Genomic DNA, 23,823 nt, shown 5'->3' on the forward strand with positions numbered 1-23,823 from the left:
CGTCGGTATAATAGAAAGCTGTTAGATGAAAGTTACATCCAATAATGAATAAAAAATCTGGATTATTCTTGAATTATCATTCATTCATGAATAAGAAATAACGAAATCAGTCCCTACTCACATAATCAGAATAAATTGAATTTATTCGATACGTTTATACGTTACGGCAAAGAAATAAGGGATAAAATATGGAAAATTATTTTTGTTCGATATTGTGATCATGAAAAAGAACAAATTCTCATTTTTAAAAAATTAAATAACTTTTCTATTCAACAAATAAAAATTTGAATTGAATAATTAATAAATTTAAATGTAACTCACCCATTGAACCGCAAATAATCACGATGAAAATGCATCTCTGTCACTGGGCCAATCCACCGATCCCTACTGTTCTCATAAATAATAGAAACTCTGAAAAAACTCTCAAGAAACTTCACTGTCACCTATCACTGTCACCCTTTATTATTAGTTTTCATTATCACTTTTTTCTGTCATTTTTCACTAATTTTCACTAATTTTCACTGTGAGTTCAACACATAAATACGACGAATGAAAACACATAAACGAATATTCAGAAATAATTTAAACTATATTATCTTGAAAGCAAGGAAACAGAATTTTTGATTAAAAACAACGATACATTTTATTTCAGCACGTATCTTTCGACAATAAACGATGACTGTCGATCGACGCCGCAGTCGTTCAACAGATCATCGTTGCATGGCAACCGTTCGCGACGTATGCCTCGCGATCGAAAACGAAATCGCGATCCGTAGCCAGTCTAACAATGTCTTCTAATAAAATACAATATAATATCGATTCCTCAATTCGGATACCTTATAATGAGAATATAACGTATCGTTAAACATACATATCTATGAATAATCGTTCACGCGTTTTCATTCGGTCCGTTTACCGGTCGTGCTTATGTTGTGCAATTATTAGAAAGAGACAGTGAAATAAATTGAGAGTTCATTGACCCTGCCAGGATATCAGCTGTTGATGCTCTGATCGGTGGATCTACCCGGTGACATAAATATTTTTTATCGAAGCTAGTTTTTTCATGAATCAATGGGTAAGTTTTATTTAAGTTGTTTCCGTATTGTTAAAATTATACGTACGCAGCAATTGATTTATTTCACTTCAATGAGGTACTGCATTACATATTTTATTCCAATTTTATCCTATTTCGTAGGGAAGGTACTCATTCGTTTTGAAACGTGAATTTATTCATTTGCTTCATTAGAATAATCGGCAGAATGAATTTTCGTGAATTTATTCTTTTTCCTTTTTGAAGGCTTAAAATAAATACAAGATACTTGGTTTGGGTAAACAACAACTAATTGGTTTATCTCCCATTCACGAATTACGAAGAACTTAATATTATTCTTAACTTCTTAATTCATTATTCAATTTAACTTTCACCTAATAGCTTCCTGTTATACCGACGATATACCGACGTTATACCGACGGTATCGATACATTTGTTCACGACGACGATCAGCCGTCATATTCGAAGCTGTCGCTCACGCTTTCGCGCGCCCGGTCTATGCACGCTCTCATTGGTAAGTGTTTTTTGCTAATAACTCGAAAATGGAGCCTCAACCAATATTTTGGCAAAGGAAAAAGTTGTTCAGAATCGCCCCACCTACCACCCCTTTTCGGGTCCTACACTAATTGCGGGACACCCTGTATAGTACATACTATATGTATGTTAATAAATAATCATTTTGCAACATATTTGCAAGATTAAGTTAAAAAAAAATAATAAATTTAAATAATTACAACAATAAATTTGTTAATAAACTACCAAAAAATATAAAATTCTAAAAAATATGACGTTAGAATAATTATACAGCAACCAATGAGAGTGGCTGCACGCTATTGGTGGATTACATGATGTCTGATTGGCTACTGTACATTACCAATCACTCTTGCACTTCGATTGGATCTATTGGTCGATTACGTGATGTCTAATTGGCTACTGTAAACTACCAATCGCACTTACACTTGAAGAGGTCGCCCGAGCGCAGTTTTGTTTTGGAAGTCGAGGAGGTCGGATCGGCCCTGTCAACACTTACCGGTACGAGTCAAGGATTTATTTTACCGATATTGTGCTTGTCCCTGTATTACCTACTGTGCTTTAATAAGTGCTTAGTGTGTTTTAATAAATATTTTTTAATAAATATGCGGGTGTATTAACAAATTTTATGGTGTGATTCTACAAGTGTCAGTGACTTTACTGGTGTGTTTCCTGCATGCATATATGGATATATAAATGTACCTAGTGTACTAATACAAGTGTTTAGTGTGTTTTAATAAATACTTTTTATTAATTATGGGGGTGTATTAACAAATTTTATGGTGTGGTTCTACAAGTGTCAGTGACTTTACTAGTGTGTTTCCTTAAGTGATTGTGCATGTGTATACGGATTTATTACTGTGTTTTATGGTGCGGTTATTTGAATGTTTTATTAATTTTTTACTGTTTTAATGTATTTTGTGGAGTGATTATTTAAGTGCTTTTACAAACTGTTATTGGGTGTTGGTGTACTTTATGCAATGATTATTTAAGTGTTTTGACATATTGTTACTGGTGGTTTAGTGTACTTTATGCAATGATTATTTAAGTGTTTTGGCATATTGTTACTGGTGGTTTAGTGTATTATGTGGAATGATTATTTAAGTGTTTTGACATATTGTTACTGGTGTTTTAATATATTTTATGGAGTGGTTATTTAAATATTTTAACAAATTGCTACTGGTGTTTTAGTGTGTATTATGGAATGGTTATTTAAATATTTTAACAAATTGCTACTGGTGTTTTAGTGTGTATTATGGAGTGGTTATTTAAATGTTTTGAAATACTTGCACTGGTGTTTTAATGTGTTTTACCATGTAGTTATCTATGTGTTTCGGTATAAATTTGCAAACGTTTTAACCTGTGCCATACAATAATTATTCAAGTGCATTGACATATTTTTTTCGAATATTTTATAATGTTTCACTGAGTGACTATACGTTTTGATATACATTTGCAAATTTATTACTGGTTTTTGTAATGTAGTACTGCATGCATGCTTAGCTTGTTTATTAACTGTTTGCGTTTCAAAAATGTATACGTTACTCGAAATGCAAATTGATTGACAGTTACTAAATTGTTGTCCTGCTATGATTACAGGTCACGCTGCCAATCCAATGGACAAACTGCCAAATCCAAACGTTGCCAAAGCAGTTCAACGCAGTCCAAAGCAGTCGAAATCTCTGATGCTTTACCGGTAAAGCGATCGCAGTGGCGCAAGTCAGCGATCGGTGAGTCGCATGCTTTATGGTTCCTCCGGTTCCCATCATGTCGTAGGACGAATGGTCCGAAGCGACACGGGAACTGGTTGTATTTTATATTTTTGAGCGAGCATAATGACCACGACTGTACGATCGTGCAAAATTCGTACAAACTGTTTATTATATTTATTAGCTCAGGTCAGGGTTTTCTTGTACATCGCGTTTTAACTTCTTTACAATTTATAATTAAAATTAGTACATAGAAGTCGGATGACGCTCCGATTTCACAGTAGTTTTCAAGTCATTTTGATAAAGTTATCGAGTCACTTTCAATTTTTACGTACGCGTGAAAATTTTTTAAATAAATGTACAAGAAAGTATCGCGAGAAACAGATTTCGATATCAAAGTTATTTACGAATGTTTGAGTCATTTAGAAATTTACTTTGATATCACAAATCTGTTAAAAATGAAACTACCGATATACTTAGATTTTTGCAAAGTGATCTTCCATTTTCCATTTTGAAAATTTTTTAAAGTTAGAGTCAATTTTTTGCTGGAAGACACTTTATTAACATGTTACTAATTATGCTTTTTAGCTCAGGATTTTCAGCACACATGAAGAAAACTGGTAGGTCAAAATACATGTGGCCGTGTTCATTTTTATGCTCTAAATTCATGCGCGTGCTTAGTTGCTACTCGCATGAGTTAGGGCAGGTGGACACGGTTTAGTTTTAAGATGTTTTGGCGATCGACAAATTGACAGTGAATTATCGACACAAGTTACACGTGTGTGTGTGGTTAGGTCGTGGACCTTGTGTCGATTAAACTGTAGATTTATTTTTTAAATTTTGCAAAATTCTATTTGAAAATGCATACAAAATGCAAGTAGAGTCATTTGAGAATGCATACAAAATGCAAGTAGAGTCATTTGAGAATGCATACAAAATGCAAGTAGAGTCATTTGAAAATTTTATAAATTAATTAAGTTAGAAAATTGTATGAGTAGTTTAAATTATTACATGTGCATATTACATTGAATATTCGAAAGAGTACGAAAATGAAATATGTATGTTCACTGTCGATTGTCGATCGATTTCAGCAAAAAGGTATGAACTTAGAGTGTGAATGTAGTATTGAACTCGGGTGTCGGAGACGTCCCGGGACGTACTCCCTAGGATTAGGCTTTTTTGCACCCGGGTGGTATGTGTGAGAACCGTGGAGTGTGTTTTTGTGAGAATGGACTTTGCAATTTTTTAAATATAGCGATAGGCAGGCAGGTAGCTTACTTCTGGTGTGAATGAGTTAGTTTTAAGTAGGTAGGGCCAGAGCAAGCTTTCACGTTTCTCTTTCCTCCTCTCTCACACGTGAGATGCTTGCATCTGGGGGGTTTACGAAAAATCGAGAAGAGAAAAATTAAATATGAATATATTTAATATCTCTTGAACTCGATTGTTCGTTCAGGCCAGGCCTTTTAGTTTGTAAGTCGCAGTCGGGTTCTAGATCCGACTGCAAAAATGAAGTATATAGTGAAGTGAAGTGAAGTGCAGTGAAATAAAATAATCTGCTCGGACATTCTTTTACGGACAGCGCATTCTAAGAATCGCTGGTCGTATATCTTTTTTCAGTATTTTTCTTGATTATCAAACTAACTTATTAGATATTACATAAAATTTCGATTTTCTTATCGATCGAAATAAATGGATAGTAATGCAATTTTATTTTTATAAAACTGCCTGCTATCTGTTTATGGAGATTGATAGCAAAATTGAGAATTTATGTAATTGAAAACTAAGAATGTCCGAGTTACCGTAAAATTTCGTGAGTGATTTTTGTGAGGCTTTGCCGAAGAGAGAAGAGGCTATATGCCGAAGAGCCCCGGCAAAATTTGCCAAAGAAGAGGGGAACTATTAATGGCTGTCCATCTTAAGATCTTAAGATGGACAGTCATTTGTCACTATGCTCGCTATTATTTTCTTGTATTTTACATGTGCTTTTTGAACGATACGAAATGTATCGTCACGTATTGCTCGAATTTTTACGAGCATAGCCACTCGCGATTTTATTTGTATCCCTTCGCGATTCGAGATTTTTATGCCCTCCCAATTAAATTTCACGATTAGAGATTTTTGCATAACTTCGCGATTAAATTTTGAGATTAGAGATTTGCATATCCCTTCGCGATTCGAGATTTTTATACTTTCGCGACTTTATTACGAAATTAGAGATTTTAGTATCCCTTCGCGATTTTATTACGAAATTAGAGATTTTTGTATCCCTTCGCGATTATTTTATGAAATTAGAGATTTTTATATCCCTTCGCGATTATATTTCGAGATACGATATTTGTATATCCCTTCGCGATTTTAATTTCCCTCAATTTTATGTGTTAATTATTTTTCTCTGTTTCAGGAATTGATTTTGTATAAAATGTTTTATTGTTGATTGATCTTGAATTCGTAATTTTTATTGTGTTTTCTGTTTTTCGATATTGTCGTTTCACTTTTTTTCCTACAATTGTATAGGTTAATAAACTTTTGTCTGTTTCAGAACTTAATTCTTGGTAAGTTCTCTGTTCTGTAAAATCTATGTTAATAAACTTTTGTCTGTTTCAGAATTTAATTTTTGGTAAGTTCTTAAATTGATCGAAATTTTCTATGTTAATAAATTTTTGTGAGTTTCAGAATTTAATTCCTGGTAAGTTGTTCTCTCTTCTTAAATTTCTGTGCTAATAAATTTTTGTCTGTTTTAGTGTTTCTTCTTTCGTAAGTTATGTTGTCTCCTCAAATCCGCAATTTTCATTGCGTTTTGTATTTTTTGAAATTCTTGTAATAAAGAAAAATTTTGCTCCTCCTCCCACAATTTTCTGTGTTAATAGAATTTTGTCTGTTTCAGATTTTTATTTTATGTAAGTAATTCAATATTTCATAATTGTCATAATTATTCTTGTCTGTTTCAGATATTTATTTCAAGTAAGTAATGAAATCATTCATTTTTGTCTTAATAACTTTTATTTATTTCAGCATTTTATTTTTGGTAAGCTATGTACAGTTTTACATTAATTCCGAGCTTGTGGGAGGAAGGGTGGGCTCGGGCGCAGGTTTTTCGTCACGTCATGTGACGAAAAGCTTGCGCACATTGTAAGTACCTCTTATTCTAAATTGCACTCATCTTTGTCAAAATTTTTTAACTTACGTATTAGATTGTAGTAATAGTTTGTTATTTTTTGTAGTTTCTTTTCTCAATTTCTCTAAACTTAAAAGAAAGTTCTTCCAACTTTCTTTCCTATCTTCTTGCAATTTTTACAAAGTTTTATATGCGAGTGCAATTTTAGAATAAGAGGTACATGTAGGGCATTTAAAATGTATTATAGTATGCGTGAGTGTGTGAATGGTGTGTGTCCTGCATCCTGTACTCACTGATAGGGCCTCTAATACTCTATCTCATTTTATTTCTAGCTTCAAACTTTTCAAGACTTTATTTCTTCCTCTCTCTAACTTATTTTTTTAATTGGTTTTTAATTCTTGTACTTTGATTTCAGTTTCTCTTTCATTTCATGCGACAATATTACTTCGAGTGTCGAAGTCTTTGGACCACCTGGTGATTTCAATTCGGTCTTGAAATTTTTAATCTCTTTAGGTTTTTATTTTAAATTTGAGGTTTTCAAAGAGTACCGTGATTTTATTTCAAGTTTTGAGGTTTCCTAATCTCTACGTCTTTTTATTTCGGAGTTGAGGTTTTTGAATCTATAATTTCATTTCGGATTTTAAGGTTTTCAACGCCTATGATCTCGATTTTTCAAGAGTTTCGTTTCGAATAAAGGGAGATTTCATTTTTTGCTCCTTCCATTTTCTGTCATAATTACTTTTATCTGTTTCAGGTTTTATTTTAAGTAAGTAATTTATTTTCTTTATTAATAAATATTTGTCCGTTTCAGGTATTTATTTTATGTAAGTAATTTATTTTCTTTATTAATAAATATTTGTCTGTTTCAGGAATTTATTGTAAGTAAGTAATTTATTTTCTTTATTAATAAATATTTGTCTGTTTCAGGAATTTATTTTAAGTAAGTAATTTATTTTCATTATTAATAAATATTTGTCTGTTTCAGGTATTTATTTTATGTAAGTAATTTATTTTCTTTATTAATAAATATTTGTCTGTTTCAGGTATTTATTTTATGTAAGTAATTTATTTTCTTTATTAATAAATATTTGTCTGTTTCAGGTATTTATTTTATGTAAGTAATTTATTTTCTTTATTAATAAATTATTTGTCTGTTTCAGGAATTTATTTTAAGTAAGTAATTTATTTTCTGTGTTAATAAATATTTGTCTGTTTCAGGAATTTATTTTAAGTAAGTAATTTATTTTCTTTATTAATAAATTATTTGTCTGTTTCAGGAATTTATTTGAAGTAAGTAATTTATTTTCTGTGTTAATAAATATTTAACTGTTTCAGATTTTTATTTTATGTAAGTAATTCAATTTGTTATATCTGCCTAATTACATTTTGTCTGTTTCAGATTTTTATTTTATGAAAGTAATTCAATTTGTTATATCTGCCTAATTACATTTTGTCTGTTTCAGATTTTTGTTTTATGAAAGTAATTTTTATTGTTTCATAGTTATCTCAACTACTTTTGTCTGTTTCAGGTTTTTATTTTATGTAAGTAATTCAATTTGTTATATCTGTCTAATTACATTTTGTCTGTTTCAGATTTTTGTTTTATGAAAGTAATTTTTATTGTTTCATAGTTATCTCAACTACTTTTGTCTGTTTCAGGTTTTTATTTTATGTAAGTAATTCAATTTGTTATATCTGCCTAATTACATTTTGTCTGTTTCAGATTTTTATTTTATGAAAGTAATTTTTATTATTTCATAGTTATCTCAACTACTTTTATCTGTTTCAGGTTTTTATTTTATGTAAGTAATTCAACTTGTTATTTTGTCTAATTACATTTTGTCTGTTTCAGATTTTTATTTTATGTAAGTATTTCAATTTTTCATATGTGCCTAATTACATTTTGTCTGTTTCAGATTTTAATTTTATGTAAGTAATTTTTAATGACCCATACTTGTCTCAACTATATTTGTATGTTTCAGGTTTTTATTTTAATGATTCATGTTTCTCTTAATTTATATATTTCCCAAGTATATTGTATCTTATTTGCGTATTTTTATCGAGTCAACTCGAGTTTTATTTCACTTTTATTCCGAAAATGTTAATATAAATTTAAATGTTAGCATGAATTCTGCATGCATTCTATAGGTAAGGAATAGATCATCATTGAAGACTTTCTTCGAGGGATTTCATCAACTAATGCATTAATTTTAAGTAATTTTAAGTTAGTTTTAAGTTGCGTCTATTGTAACATATTATAGTATGCATGAGTGAATGTGTGAAATGCGTATACGCGAAGATTGAAGACATCGATCATCGAGGGATCATCGAGGGATGCATTTGTTACTTTTAAGCTAATTTTATGCGTGCGTTAGTTTTAAGTAATGTGTGCTTGTGGGCAGGGCGGGTGGGTCCCTGTAAGTGCCTCTCATTCAAACTTGCACTTATCTTTTCAATTCTCAAACTTTGTACGCGTTAGCTTGTAGTATACTCAGTATTTTTTTGTCAATTGTTCCGAACCCAAGTGGATCATTGGGGGTTCATAGCGCTGTGAACACGCGGCAGAGGTGAGCTGCAAGTGCTGGTGTAGCGCCAGGGACACATCTCTGCGGGGCCGATCGATTGATGAACCATCTCGATTTGCCGCCTCACGGCAGGGGTCTCCTCTCTGCGGTCAGACTTGCTTCAAACGCAAGCGGGGAGAAATGGGAGACCCTCCGCGGATGTGTCACTCGTTCTTGCCAGTATTTTCGGTTCATCTCTGTCTCGTGGTTCACGTAAGCCACTATGGACTACCCTTTGACCCATGGAAGGCGAGGTTCACTTGGCGAAAAATACTGATCCCCTTTCTTCACAGAAAGTTCTTCTAACTTTCTTAGTTTCTAGTAGAAAGTTCTTCTAACTTTCTTTTCTTCCCCTTTGCTTTTTTACGGCGTTATAGATTACATGAGTGCAATCTTTGAATGAGAGGTACGCGTGCGTTTAGTATGAGTGTGAGTGGGGGCTCCCATGAGCGTATTAAATTTTAAGATGTAAAGCGTACGTGCGTGCGATACAAGTTCTTTGTTATACTATAGTAAAGAACTTGTATATTTTTGCGAGCCAGCGGGCTAAGTAGAATCAGAACTCATTTATCCTTCTGATAAATGAGGTATTGCAATTGGAGGGTGGTAGGGATTTGGAGTTAGGGTGGGTCACTATCTTATCGTAGCCACCTCCTCGTGGTGTGACCTGGTAATCGATGTCGTTTTCTAAATATTTTTCACGAAGTTAACTTTAGAAAACGATATCGAGCTAAGAGCTACGATTATAACTTCTCAGTTTCATATCTAAATTACATTAATTCCGAGCTGTGGGAGGAAGGGTGGGCTCGGGCGCAGGTTTTTCGTCACACGTGGCGAAAAGCTTGCGCAAAGTGCCTTTTGTTCTAACTTGCACTTATCTTTACAAATATTCTTTAACTTGTTACATATTAGATTGTAGTAATAGCCATTTTTATTGTCAATTGCTCAAAACTTAAATGAAAGTTCTTCCAACTTTCTTCTTTACCTCTTTTCTGTACAAAGTTTTAAATTATACAAGTGCAATTTTAGAACAAAAGGCACACTTAGGGCTTAATCATTTTTGTATGTTTCAGGTTTTTATTTTATCTAAGTAATTTTTAGTGTTTCATATTTGTTCTAATTATTTTTTGTGTGTTTCAGGATTTAATTTTATATAAGCAATTTTCAATGTTTCATATGTGTCTTAATTGTATTTGTATGTTTCAGGGTTCTATTTTTACGATTCTTGTTTGTTTCAATATCATTGAGATGTCTCAGGTTTTTATGTTAACAATTCTTGTTTATCTTAATTTCATTCAGATGTTCCAGGTTTTTATTTTAACCAGATAATTTTGCATTTCCTTTTCTATTTCCTTTTTTTATTGTCACACCTCCTTATTTTACAGGTAATGAATAGTTCACCATTGAAGACGTCGATCATCGAGGAATCATCGAGGGATCATCGAGGGATGCGTGCGCTAGTTTTAAGTTAATTTTATGCGTGTGCTAGTTTTAAGTTGATTTTATGCGTGCGTTAATTTTAAGTTAATTGTAATCGTGTGGGAAGGGTGGGTGGGTCCTTGTAAGTACCTCTCATTCCAACTTGCACTCATCTTTTCAATTCTCAAATTTTGTACGCGCTAGCTTGTAGTATACCCACTTATTTTTTGTCAATCGTTCTGCGCCCAAGTGGATCATTGGGGGTTCATAGCGCTGTGAACACGCGGTAGAGGTGAGCTGCAAGTGCCGGTGTAGCGCGAGTGATATTCTTTGCCCGGCGGGGCGGATCGGGGTTGGCACCTCTCATACTCTGATGTGCCTCCCCGACCCGCCGCCATTCTGCCAAGGGGCATCACGGTCTGGGTATCCTCTCTGTGGTAAGACGCGAAAGCGCTGGGGGAAATGGGAACCCTCCGCCAACTGGGGTGTATCACTCGTTCTTGCCAAAGGTATCTTCGGTTCAGCTTTGCCGTCGTGGTTCACGTAAGCCACTATGGGCTACCCTTTGACCCATGGAAAGCAAGGTTCGCTTGGCGAAAAATAATGGTCCCCTTTTTTGATAGAAAGTTCTTCTAACTTTCTTTTCTTTTAGTAGAAAGTTCTTCTAACTTTCTTCTCTTTTAGTAGAAAGTTCTTCTAACTTTCTTTTTTGCCCCTTTGCTTTTTGAATTCGTCATAGATTATTTGAGTGCAATCTTAGAATGAGAGGTACCGTGCGGCGTTTAGAATAAGTTAAGCGTGCGTGTGTAGGATCCCATGCGATTTGTATTAAGTTAATGTATGTGTGTGTGTGTGATACAAGTTCTTTACTGGATTGTGGTAAAGAACTTGTATATGCGAGCCTATGAGCTAAGTAGAGTCGGAACTCATTTATCCTTCTGATAAATGAGGTTGCATTTGGAGGGTGGAAGGGATTTGGAGTTAGGGTGGGTCACTCTCTAACGTAGCCACCTCCTCGTGGTGTGACCCGGTAATCGGTGTCGTTTTCTAAATATTTTTCACGAAATTAACTTTAGAAAACGATATCGAGCTAAGAGCTACGATTATAACTTCTCAATTTCATGTCTAAATTACATTAATTCCGAGCTGTGGGAGGAAGGGTGGGCTCGGGCGCAGGTTTTTCGTCACGTCATGTGGCGAAAAGCTTGCGCGCATTGTAAGTGCCTCTTGTTCGAAATTGCACTCATCTTTGTCACAATTTTTTAACTTACATATTAGATTTTTGCATAGTAATAGTTTGTTAGTCTTTTCTTAATTTGTTCAAACTTGGGAGAAAGTTCTTACAACTTTCTTCCTTTTCTACTTTTTTCCATAGTTTCTTTACAAAGTTTCATTTACAAAGTTTCTTTACAAAGTTTTATATGAGAGTGCAATTTTAGAATAAGAGGTACACGTAGGGCATTTAGAAAATGTATTACAGTATGAGTGAATGTTATTTTTATATATTTCAGGTTTTTTTTTATGTAAATAAATTTTAATGATTTATATTTTGTTTTAACTATTTTTGTCTGTTTCAGGAATTTATTTTATGCAAGTAACTTCTAATGTTTCTTATTTGTCTTAATTATGTTACAGATTTTCATTTTAACAGTTCGTGTTTGTCTTAATTTCATTCAGATGTTTCATGTTTTTATTTTAACTAAATAATCTTGCATTTCTTTTTCTGTTCCCTTTTTTTATTGTCATACCTACTTATTGTACAGGTACTGAATAGTTCATCATTGAAGACATCGATCATCGAGGGATCATCGAGGGATGCGTGCTCTAATTTTAAGCTAATTTTTTGCGTGCGCTAGTTTTAAGTTAATTTTATGCGTGCGTTAGTTTTAAGTTAAGTGTGCTCGTGGGCAGGGCGGGTGGGTCCCTGTAAGTACCTCTCATTCCAACTTGCGCTCATCGTCCCAATTCTCAAACTTTGTACGCGTTAGCTTGTAGTATACCCCGTTATTTTTTGTCAATCGGTCCGAACCCAAGTGGATCATTGGGGGTTCATAGCGCTGTGAACACGGGCAGAGGTGAGCTGCAAGTACTGGTGTAGCGCCAGGGACACATCTCTGCGGGGCCGATCGATTGATGTTCCGTCTCGATCGGGTGCCTCACGGCAGGGTTTCCTCTCTGCAGTAAGACTTACCTAAAACGTAAGCGGGGAGAAATGGGAAACTTTCCGCGGATGTGTCACTCGTTCTTGCCAGTATTTTCGGTTCATCTCTGTCTCGTGATTCACGTAAGACACTATGCACTACCCTTTGACCCATGGAAGGCGAGGTTCACTTGGCGGAAAATACTCATCCCCTTTTTTCACAGAAAGTTCTTCTAACTTTCTTTTTTTTTTTGTGAGAGAAAGTTCTTTTAACTTTCGTTAGCTTCTAGTATTCCCCGTTATTTTTTGTCAATCGTTCTGCGCCCAAGTGGATCATGGGGGGTTCACAGCGCTGTGAACACGCGGTAGAGGTGAGCTGCAAGTGCCGGTGTAGGGCGAGTGATATTCTTTGCCCGGCGGGGCCGAACGGGGGGAGCACCTCTCATAGCATGATGTGCCCCCCCGATCTGCCGCCATACTGCCAAGGGGCATCACGGTAAGGGTGTCCTCTGTATAAGTCGCCCGCGCGTCAGAAATGGGAAACCCTCCGCCAACTGGGGTGTATCACTCGTTCTTACCAAAGGTATCTTCGGTTCATCTTTGCCGTCGTGGTTCACGTAAGCCACTATGGGCTACCCTTTGACCCATGGAAAGCAAAGTTCGCTTGACGAAAAATACTCTTCCCCTTTTTTGACAGAAAGTTCTTCTAACTTTCTTTTCTTTTAGTAGAAAGTTCTTCTAACTTTCTTATTTCCCTTTGCTTTTTGAATTCGGCATAGATTATTTGAGTGCAATCTTAGAATGAGAGGTACCGTGCGGCGTTTAGAATAAGTTAAGCGTATGCGTGGGATCCTATGCAATTTGTATTAAGTTAATGTATGTGCGTGCGTGTGTGTGTGTGTGATACAAGCTCTTTGCTGGATTGTGGTAAAGAACTTGTATATGCGAGCGTATGAGTTAAGTAGAGTCAGAACTCATTTATCCTTCTGATAAATGAGGTTGCATTTGGAGGGAGGAAGGGATTTGGAGTTAGGGTGGGTCGCTATCGTAGCCACCTCCACGTGGTGTGACCTGGTAATTGGTATAGTTCTCTGAAGGCTTTAAAAAATCTTCAGAGAACTATACCGAGCTAAGAGCTACGATTAGAATTTAATTTAGAATCACAATTTAGAATTTAAGAGCTACGATTGTAATTTTACTTGTAATATATGTATAATATAGTTGTATAGTAATCTAACCCAACCTATACGTTCATAGTTTACAGTGCAATTATAAGAATTTTTGAAAAATTATGTAGGATCATAGAGGTGCCCTCATCAGTCACCACTGCGTGTACCGGCTAGGTACGGTTTTGGCAGCAAGCTGTGACGTCAGCTGACGCATGCGCATAAAGCTCTCGCGTGAGATAAAATCTCACGACTGCTCCTTGGCATGCGCGGGCAGCGCGCAGGAGGAATATACACAATAATGAGTATGCAAAATCGTTAATTACTCACTTTCTGAGCACAGTCTATGAACTTTTATGGTTAAAGAATGTTCAGAGATTCCCTAGCTACTTTCTCATATCACATATGTTCACATTTTTATTGTTAATAATTAGTTATTAATTAATATCCAACACGAAGTCGGCGGAATACATCGTACGCATGAGCTGATATGAAATAATTAATAACACATTTTCTAAACACAATTTATGCACTTTTATTATAAAAGAATGTTCAGTGAACCCTCAGCTACTTTCTCGTATCATATTTGTTCAGATTTTTAATGAAATTAATTAATTATTAGCTAATAAGGTCAGCCACGGTGACAAGCAGTATGCACGAGGTCATTTTGCATAATTAATTACACGTTTTGTGGATATATTTTGTGCACTTTTATGATTGAAGAGATGTCAGCAATGCATTATTTACATGGTTCGATCATAAAAGTTCATAAATAATGTTCGGGTAATGAGTAATTAATTATTTTGTGTCAGTATTGCGATACGCACATCAGCCGCCCATGTCAATTCTACTGTACATGCAAAGTGCAATATTTCGGCACTTTGACAACGTAGTATGGTTCCTGAGGCATTTAGAAACAAATTTCTATTAGGGTTTGATGCGTTTTAATGCCTAATAAAGCCAGGAAATCAATTTTTGTCGAATTCGGTCGAAAACGGTACAGGTGGCGCCATCTAGCGGCGAGCGGCGGAACTACGAAAAACTAAAATTTCGATTTTCTCGTAAACTAGCGAATTTTAAGTACTTCTGAGGGTCAGAAATCAATCTGTGACCTCTCCGGAACATATATGATGCCACAAGAACCCCCTAAAAGCACTAGAAAAGAAAATAGAAAAATAGTCCAAAACATGGACTAAAAAATTGAGGTCCATCTAGCGGTGAAAGTTGGAACTACAAAAATATAAAAATGCGATTTTCTCGAAAATTAGCGAACTTTGAGTACTTTTGAGGCTCAGAAAGTGTTACGTGATCGCATTAGAAACAAAATAATGCAATAAAAGCTTTCTAAAGACTTTAATAAAGAAAATAAAAAAAATGTCATTTTATGCCGAAAATTTGTGGCGCCATCTAGCGGCGAAACTGCGAACTAAACTAAAAAAATGAATGTCCCAGCACGCAGTAAAGGGGACAAATAAAAATTGATTTTCTGGGCTTAATATGTAAGAAAATGAATAACTTATTCAACAAAAATTGTTTTAAAATGTCTAAAGAAGCATACTACGTCGTCAAAGTTGCGAAATATTACCTTTTATATTTTTCCTTAACGCGTGTTCGGACATACGTTTTTCAGTTTAGTTCGCAGTTTCGCCGCTAGATGGCGCCACAAATTTTCTCCATAAAATGACATTTTTTTATTTTCTTTATTAAAGCTTTCAGGAAGCTTTTATTGCGTTATTTTGCTTCTAATGCGATCACATAACACTTTCTGAGCTTCAGAAGTACTCAAAGTTTGCTAGTTTTCGAGAAAATCGCATTTTTATATTTTTGTAGTTCCAACTTTCACCGCTAGATGGACGCCAATTTTTTAGTCCATAAAATGGGCTATTTTTTTATTTTCTTTAATAACGGTTCTAGCAGGCTATAATTAGATTCGTTCGATTCCGTAGGCGACAAGGAACAATTTGTATATCTCAGAATTTCGGAAAAGTCCCTAGTTTTCGAGAAAATCGAGATTTTCTATTTTTGTAGTTCCAACTTTCACCGCTAGATGGACGCCATTTTTTGAGTCCATAAAATGGGCTATTTTTTTATTTTCTTTAATAACGGTTCTAGCAGGCTATAATTAGATTCGTTCGATTCCGTAAGCGACAAGGAACAATTTGTATATCTCAGAATTTCGGAAAAGTCCCTAGTTTTTGAGAAAATCGAAATTTTATTTTTTCGTAGTTCCGCCGCTCGCCGCTAGATGGCGCCACCTGTACCGTTTTGGACCGAATTCGACAAAAATTGATTTCCTGTCTTTATTAGGCATCAAAACGCATCAAACCCTAATAAAAATTTGTTTCTAAATGCCTCAGGAAGCATACTACGTTGTCGAAGTGCCGAAATATTCATTTTTTTATTTTCCTTATATGCGTGTTCGTACCCTCACTTTTTAGGATTAGTTTTTTCGGTGATTATTCGTTCGTGGCAAGTCCGATTAAAATTTTTTTTTTCTCTGTCCATCTGGATGTACATACGCATGTGCATGCAAAATTTGACGAGAATTGGTTGAGTGGTGCAAAAGAAAAACGCGGACAAAGAAATTGCAAAGTCAAGTATAAGAGCTTCGCTCGCCTTCGACTCGCTCGCTCAATAATACCAATAATTATAATACCAAGATATATCAAAAGAAACAGATATTATGGTGACTTACGTTTGAAGCAACCCAACTGAGGATTTCCAGAATAACCGGGTGAGCAGGAGCAGGATGGGTAGTGATCGACGACGTTGCACCTTGCATTTGGACCGCAATTGCACGGGTTGATGCACAAGTTGTTGACACAGGCAGCATTGCCCGCGCAGTCGCTGTTCGAGGTACATTCAGCCATAATTTCCGCTGCAAGAAAGCATTGTTTCGTTCGATTATAATGATTCAATTGTTCAATTTCAAAAGCAAAATTGTTCAAAATTAAATCGAATGCCCAGTGTCGAACTTACGTGGTACACAATTGAGTCTGGAATCACCGACGTAGTTAGCAGGACACCTGCATATCGGAGTATGGTTATCCACGTGACACAACGCGTTCCTGCCACACGTGTCTTCAGCAACGCATGGATTCACGCAAAGAGAGTTGATGCACTGTTTGTCAGTCGAACATTCGCTGTTGGCGTAGCATTCTGGGCGAATCGGTGGCAGTGGTATTACAGGGACTGCAACATAGATATTTTGTTAGGTTTTTCAATTCTAAGAGGTTGATTATATTTGACACAAGTTGAATCTTACATCTGATGCACTCGATGTAGGCGTTGCCAGTAAATTCAGGCGAGCACTGGCAGATTCCTGTGTGGGACGTAGATTTACATTGAGCGTTCAGACCACACTGGGTGGTGAGGCAGGCTTCGATGCATGTTCCATCGATACATTTATCAGAGTCGTTGCAGTCTTGATCTTGGTGACACTTGACGTCCGCTAGCACTGTAGATATTTATAGTAATAAATGTGCTATTCTGAATCGATACACTCCAATCGGTACTTACCGATCTTCTTGCATAGTCCATTGATGTCGGTAATGGTATTTGGTGGACAGGTGCAGATCATCGTTCGAAGCGGTACCGTGTTCAATACTTTGCATTGTTGGTCTCCAGAGCACATGTTCAAGGACAGGCAAGGATCTTGGCATTTTGCGTTGATGCACGCCAAGTATGCTGAACATTCGCTGTCCTCTCTGCACTCCACATCGACGGGCACACCTGGTTAAAAGACAACCACAGTAAATTAAGTAATTCTCGATTCTGAATTCGTAATAATTTGAGTGTATTTGAATCGTCGTAACAAGGTAAAGCCCTGGACAGAGCCTCTTCTGCTTGCAAAGCTTAGAGGAGGGTCAGAAAGATTTAAGAGTCAGCTTTCACAGAATACAGCTCCAGCAAAGTATACATAACTGATTTATAGTATTTACCAGTGCACTCGACGTAAGCGTTTCCCACAGTTCCCGCAGGACAATTGCACTTCGGTTGATGGTTCCTAGCAACGCACTCCGCGGTCTCAGCGCAGGTATCATCCTCGCAAACAGGTCGACAAACTCTGTTCAACCTGTCGCAAGCTTCGTGATCAGCACAGTCTTCGTTATAATGGCACACCGCAGAAATGCAAGCGATTCGAGGGTCACCCTGGGTGCCTCGAGGGCAAACGCATTGCGCCCTGTGCGAAACCGCGATGCACTCTGCACCACGACCGCAGGCAATGTCTCCCACCAGACATGGAGTGACACAGTTGTCGCTCAGACAGGTCTTGTCATCGGGACAGTCGCTGTCTGCTTTGCACTCGGCTGAAAAGAAGATACATTAAATTTATATTATAGATTTTTGCTTTTGAGGTTGATCGTTATTGGATACATACGTTTGAAACATTGCACTTGGGGATCACCGGCATAGTTCTGTTGGCAGTGACAGGTTGGATGGTGATTGACAGTGACGCACTCTGCGTTCAGTCCACATTGGGTGCTGACACATGGATTTTGACATAGTTGGTTTATGCAAGCCTCGCTGGAGACGCAGTCGGAATTCCTTGTGCACTCCGGGAATGAGTCAGTGTCTGTAAAAATTAAAATGATTTAATCACGGTATTCATTTACTAATTCAGTCAGTAACTTAGGACGTCAGCCACGCTTCATGGCTACATGATATTTCTTGTGGTAGTTATTAATTCATTGATAGTTACCTCTGTAGCAATTAACGAACGGATCACCGGTCGTCCCTCGAGAACAGTGACACTGACGATAATGATCTTGAACCGAGCACTCTGCATTGGATGCACAAGGACTGATGATGCACGGGTTGATACACTGTTCGTTCAAACAAGCCAGATTGGAGGTGCACTCGGAGTCAGCTTTGCAGATCGCTTCAATTTGTTTGTCCACTAAAATAAGACATCGTGATTATTATTACTATTCCAACTTTCATCATTCGAAATAGGATTATGCAATTCTTACCCGGAATGCAAGCTACAGTCGCGTCACCAGCGAAATTTGGCAGACATTCGCAGATCATAGTTCTCATAGGCAAAGTGTCCACAACGGAACATTTCGCGCCAGCGATGCAAGGTTTCGTTTCGATACATGGATCTTTACAGACGCCACCGAAGCAACCCAGTTTGCTGGGACAGTCTCCGTCCACCTGACACTGAGGCTGTGGTTCTATCGGTTCTGATAAACGAACAATTAATTAATTCGCTGCGTTTACTATACATTTTATAATTAAATCTGAATAATTACCCATCAGACAGGATTTATAAGGATCACCGGTGTAGCCCGGAGGGCAGCGACACGTAGAACGATGATTGATGACGAAGCACTGAGCCGAGAGTGGGCAATTACAAGGATTCACGCATTTCAGGTCGCGACACGCCAACGAAGATGGACAGTCGTTGTCGTTGGTGCACTCTGCTCTTTCGCATCTCTGATATGGATTACCCAGATATCCTTCGGGACAGTAGCACCGTGGTCTGTGGTATCCGTCGGACGAACACAGCGCGTTGATGCCACATTGTGTCACCGAGCAGGCGTCCACGCACTCGTTGTTGATGCACGATTGGGTCAGTGGACAATCGCTGTCACCGCGACATCCAACTGTGAAAAATAAATATTTCATCATTTCATATATTGTCTCACGTACAATACTTATTAATTTCATGCATAAAACTCCTTCATTTTCTGTATAATACTTGTTCATTTCATGTATAATACTCGTTCATTTTGTGTACAATACTGTGGTGTGTGTGAACTATGTAACTGTACGAGTGGCATGAGTGTATATGAATGGAGCTTGCTTGTAATGCAACTTGATATGAAATCTTGAGAATCTACAAATCTTGAGAAAACTTCAAAAATAAAAATAGCAAAATCGTTTCACAATACGTACTCTCACGACAGAACTGTTGAGGGTTGCCAGTGAATCCTTCGTTGCAGACGCAAACAGCTCTATGCAGCTGCACGTGACACCGACTATTGTAGCCGCAGGAATCAAGAGTGCAAGGATCGACGCATTTCTGATTATAACAAGTCTTATCGTTCGGGCATTCAGAATTCTGAGTGCACTCCGGTATCGGTTCTTCGACCACGGGTATCGTGCACTGGATCCTAGCGTTGCCAGTGAAACCAGAGGGACACGAGCAGACGGGCTTATGGTTGACCGTTTGACATAGCGAATTGATTCCGCAGGCACCGATGCAAGGATCTCTGCATTTCTGCGCGAAGCAGGCCTTGTCTCGAGGACAGTCGGAGTTGATGACACATTCTGGATAAATGCAGACAGCGACGCCGTTCCTGACTCTGCACTCGCCGTTGTAGGTGCACGGAGATGGGCTGCAAGGATCGGTTTCTGAAAAGAAATCGTTACGTTATAGCATCGTGTCAGTATGGGCATCGTGTCAGAATGTGATCTCGTGTTGTGTACCGATTTTCGGGTAGCATTCTTCGAAGGGATTGCCGATCAATGAAGAGGGGCAGCTGCAAAGTGGGCTGTGGTTGATCGCCTTGCAGATGGCCTTGATGCCACAAACATTCTGCGTGCAGGGGTTGATGCATTTGTTGTTGATGCAAGCCTTGTCTCCTGGGCAGTCAGAGCTGATGACGCACTCTGGGTGACAGCCAGTGATGCTGGATGGAATTCCTAGCAGACCAGGGAGACACTTGCAGACTGCAGTGTCGCCGACCTTCTCGCAGACGGTGTTTGGACCACATGGCGATGGTGAGCAGGGATCCCTCTCTTTTGGAACTGTATTTCATTCCATTTAGTATGTGTGTACATTTAATCGCGAGTCAAATGTCTCGGTACCTTCTTGATAATCAAATTCTCTAGTCAAATATCTAAATACCTTCTGGAACCGCTTGGCAAAGAGTGAAGGCGTCTCCGATGGTGAGAGCAGGACAAGAGCAGATAGGAATGTGGTTGGACACCGCACAGATCGCTCCGACTCCACAAGTGCCGGGACAAGGATCCTGGCACTTGGTCCTGATGCAAGCTTGCGATTTCGGACAGTCGGTGTTCATCAAACATTCAGGTTGACAGCCTTCGTACGGATTTCCTCTGTAATCGGGCAGACACTCGCAGTACGCGGTGTTGTACCTTTCTCTGCAGTACGCGTTGACGCCGCAAGGTGAAGGACTGCACGGTCTCGATGGCGTTGGTGGCGCGGGTGTAACTAAAAATCACAAGACAGTCGAATTAATAAACAAAGTTAATAGAAGAGACAGTCGAGACAGTCAAAGTTAATTTACAAGAAAGCGAATTGAATGTACAGAAGAGATGTGAAACTGAAGAGAATGAAGAACGTGTATGAACAAAATCTGATAAGAATATCAAAATAGAAAAGATACTAATCGACATGCAATCTTTCGTGTATCGTACAATCTTTATATACAGTATTTACAGATGACTGAAAAATTGAATTGTTAAAATTATCCGAATGACTGCGTTGAAGAATGATTTCGTTTTAGAATTGTGACAGGGGTATTCCTTACTGTTGATCACGGAACAAACTGTGAACGGGTCTCCGGTGTATCCTTCGGGACACACGCAACGGATGTAATGCAGGGTAACTTGGCAGAGAGCGTTAGTGCCGCACAGTCCTGTGCAGGGGTCGGTACATCTCTGCCTAACGCAAGCCTGATTGCCGGGACACTCGCTGTTCACGAGACATTCGGGTCTACAGACGGGAGGAGAGCCTACGAACTCGGGCAAACAGGAACAGGAGGCTTTATTATCTGGCGACACCGTGCATTGGGAGTTTGGTCCACACGGCGAGGGTTTGCATGGGTCCTGGCTGGGTTCCTCGTACTGCGGTTCTGCTTAGCAAACGTTCTCGTTGGGTTAATACTGAAATTTTTAATGCTCCAATGCTGTCCAAGTTCGAATCTCAAAATGATCTTTGAATAAGTCATGCATGGAGAGTTATTAAGAGTTATAGAATAGGGGGTAGAATTATGGACAGCACTGGCTCAGACATCTTCGGGGTACTTACTCATAGGGAAGCAGCTGACGAACGGGTCACCCGAATACTGAACGGGGCAGCTGCAAATGGGGTTGTGGTTGCGCACGGCGCACAACGCGTTCTGACCGCAAGCGTTTTCGCACGGGTTCTGGCACTTCTCGTTCATGCAAGCTCTGCTCTGTTCGCAGTCAGAGTTGACGAGGCACTCGGGTCTGCAACTGGGTGGAGTTCCAAGGTATCCAGGGAGACACGAACAGGATGCCTGCTCGCCGAATTCGCGACAGAAGCTGTTTGGTCCACAGGGTGAGGGCTCGCAGGGTTTCACGCGTTCTATCGTTACGCAAGACAAATCGTTATTAAGTGGGTCTATGAGTTGTTCTTTGGAACCGGTCCTACACTCACTTCTGATCGGTTTACAGAGGGTGAACGGATCGCCTTCGTGGTTTCCTACGCAACTGCAGGTGGGGATGTGATTCACGACCGTGCACTCCGCGTTCTGACCACAGATTCCGGTGCAGGGGTTCATGCATTTGTTGTTGGAGCAAGCTCTGTCGTAGGTACAGTCGGAATTTTGTACGCATTCGGGACGACATCCTTGATAAGGATCGCCATGGTATTCGTTTATGCAGCTACAAACTCCGTTTCGACATAACGCGTTTGGTCCACAGGGTGAGGGGTTGCATGGGTCTGATGGTACTGGTAGAATAGCTGCGATTTGTTAAAACAAGGATTAATCGTCAGTTATATAACTCTCTTTGGCATAAAATTAATCGAATTCTTACGAGTGGGCATTAGGTGGCAACTGGTGAAGGGGTCTCCCGTGTAATCTCTGGGACAGGTGCAAATCGGTGTGTGATTGATCACGTTACACAACGCGTTAGCTCCGCAAGATCCAGGACAAGGGTCTCTGCACTTTTCCCTAATACAAGCTTTGTCACTGGTGCAATCAGAGTTAATGGAACACTCCGGTCGGCAGTTCGGAGCCGACCCAACATAATTCGGCAAACACGAACAGGACGGGACACCTCCTATGTCCTGACATTGCGAGAATGGTCCACAGGGCGATGGTACGCAAGGATTCACAGGAACAGACGGAACCGTAGCTAAAATACGTCAAATTAAATACTGGTTCCAAGGACTCTGATAGGCATAATTCATAACACTTACGGGTAACGTCGAAGCATTTAACAAACGGATCTCCAGTTTGACCCGGGCTACAGCTACAAATGGGACTGTGGTGGAAGGTCTCGCATCTGGCGCTTATTCCGCAGACACCGGGACAAGGGTCAACGCACTTCTGGTTCACGCAGGCCATGTTACTGACACATTCTGTGCTGACTACGCACTCGGGTCTGCATCTTGGAGGAGTGCCCTTGAACGTGGGTAAGCAAGAACAGGTAGCCTGGCCATTCACGTTACGACACTGACTGTTTGGACCGCAGGGCGATGGCTCGCAAGAGTTGGTAGGACTTTTTTCAGCTGTTTGAAACGCAACATTGTTACATCAAGTGATCTTGCTTATAATAGTGTCTCATTTAACCCAAAATATCTTTGAGACAGAAATGTTGATGATACATAAAAATGTTATAGATGATAGATACATGATTTCAAGTTTGTAAACATGTTTACACAAAAGTGATCCTAACACGAAAGTATTAAATAACTTGAAATCATATAATATTAGTCTAAAACATTTTTGCATATGATCAATATTTCAGAGGGTCAATTGAAATGAGACACCTTGTCTGATGGCTGAAGATTAACAACTTACGAGGCTGTTCGAGCAGCCCACAAGACCTGAAAGGATCTCCGGTGTACCCAAGCTGGCAGCTGCAAGCTGGTATGTGATTAACGACCTGACACACGGCATTGAATCCACAAGTTCCAGGACAGGGATCTTGACACTTGTTTCTTATGCACGCTCGGTTAAATGGACAGTCAGAATTGATGAGACACTCGGGTCTGCAGTTCTCGTATGGGTTTCCGTAGAACTCGGGTAAGCAAGTACAAACGGCAGCGCCATAAGATTCGCGACAGACCGCGTTAGCTGCGCAGGGAGATGGCTGGCATGGGTTGGGTTTCTGTGGCGCTTCTTCGACTGCGAAGGAAATGAAAGAGTAACGACAAGGTTCTTTGATGTGTACCTGTGGATGTGC

General features: G+C 38.5%; 1 protein-coding gene across 1 annotated transcript in view; it reads right to left on the minus strand.

The window, feature by feature from the left end:
- The window catches only part of dpy (fibrillin-like protein dumpy), a 123,192-nt gene that overhangs the window by 5,577 nt on the left and 93,792 nt on the right, over positions 1–23,823 (minus strand). Inside the window, 18 exon segments of the mRNA XM_076531097.1 lie at positions 16,391–16,573; positions 16,675–16,887; positions 16,961–17,152; positions 17,215–17,427; positions 17,637–18,005; positions 18,077–18,271; positions 18,398–18,595; positions 18,669–18,881; positions 18,951–19,304; positions 19,597–20,055; positions 20,131–20,451; positions 20,552–20,878; positions 21,198–21,521; positions 21,698–21,997; positions 22,070–22,375; positions 22,450–22,770; positions 22,835–23,146; positions 23,439–23,765. Of these exon segments, the coding sequence (XP_076387212.1) occupies positions 16,391–16,573; positions 16,675–16,887; positions 16,961–17,152; positions 17,215–17,427; positions 17,637–18,005; positions 18,077–18,271; positions 18,398–18,595; positions 18,669–18,881; positions 18,951–19,304; positions 19,597–20,055; positions 20,131–20,451; positions 20,552–20,878; positions 21,198–21,521; positions 21,698–21,997; positions 22,070–22,375; positions 22,450–22,770; positions 22,835–23,146; positions 23,439–23,765 (5,127 nt within the window).

The sequence above is a fragment of the Megachile rotundata genome, chromosome 4 (genome assembly GCF_050947335.1).
Source record: "Megachile rotundata isolate GNS110a chromosome 4, iyMegRotu1, whole genome shotgun sequence".
NCBI lineage: Eukaryota > Metazoa > Arthropoda > Insecta > Hymenoptera > Megachilidae > Megachile > Megachile rotundata.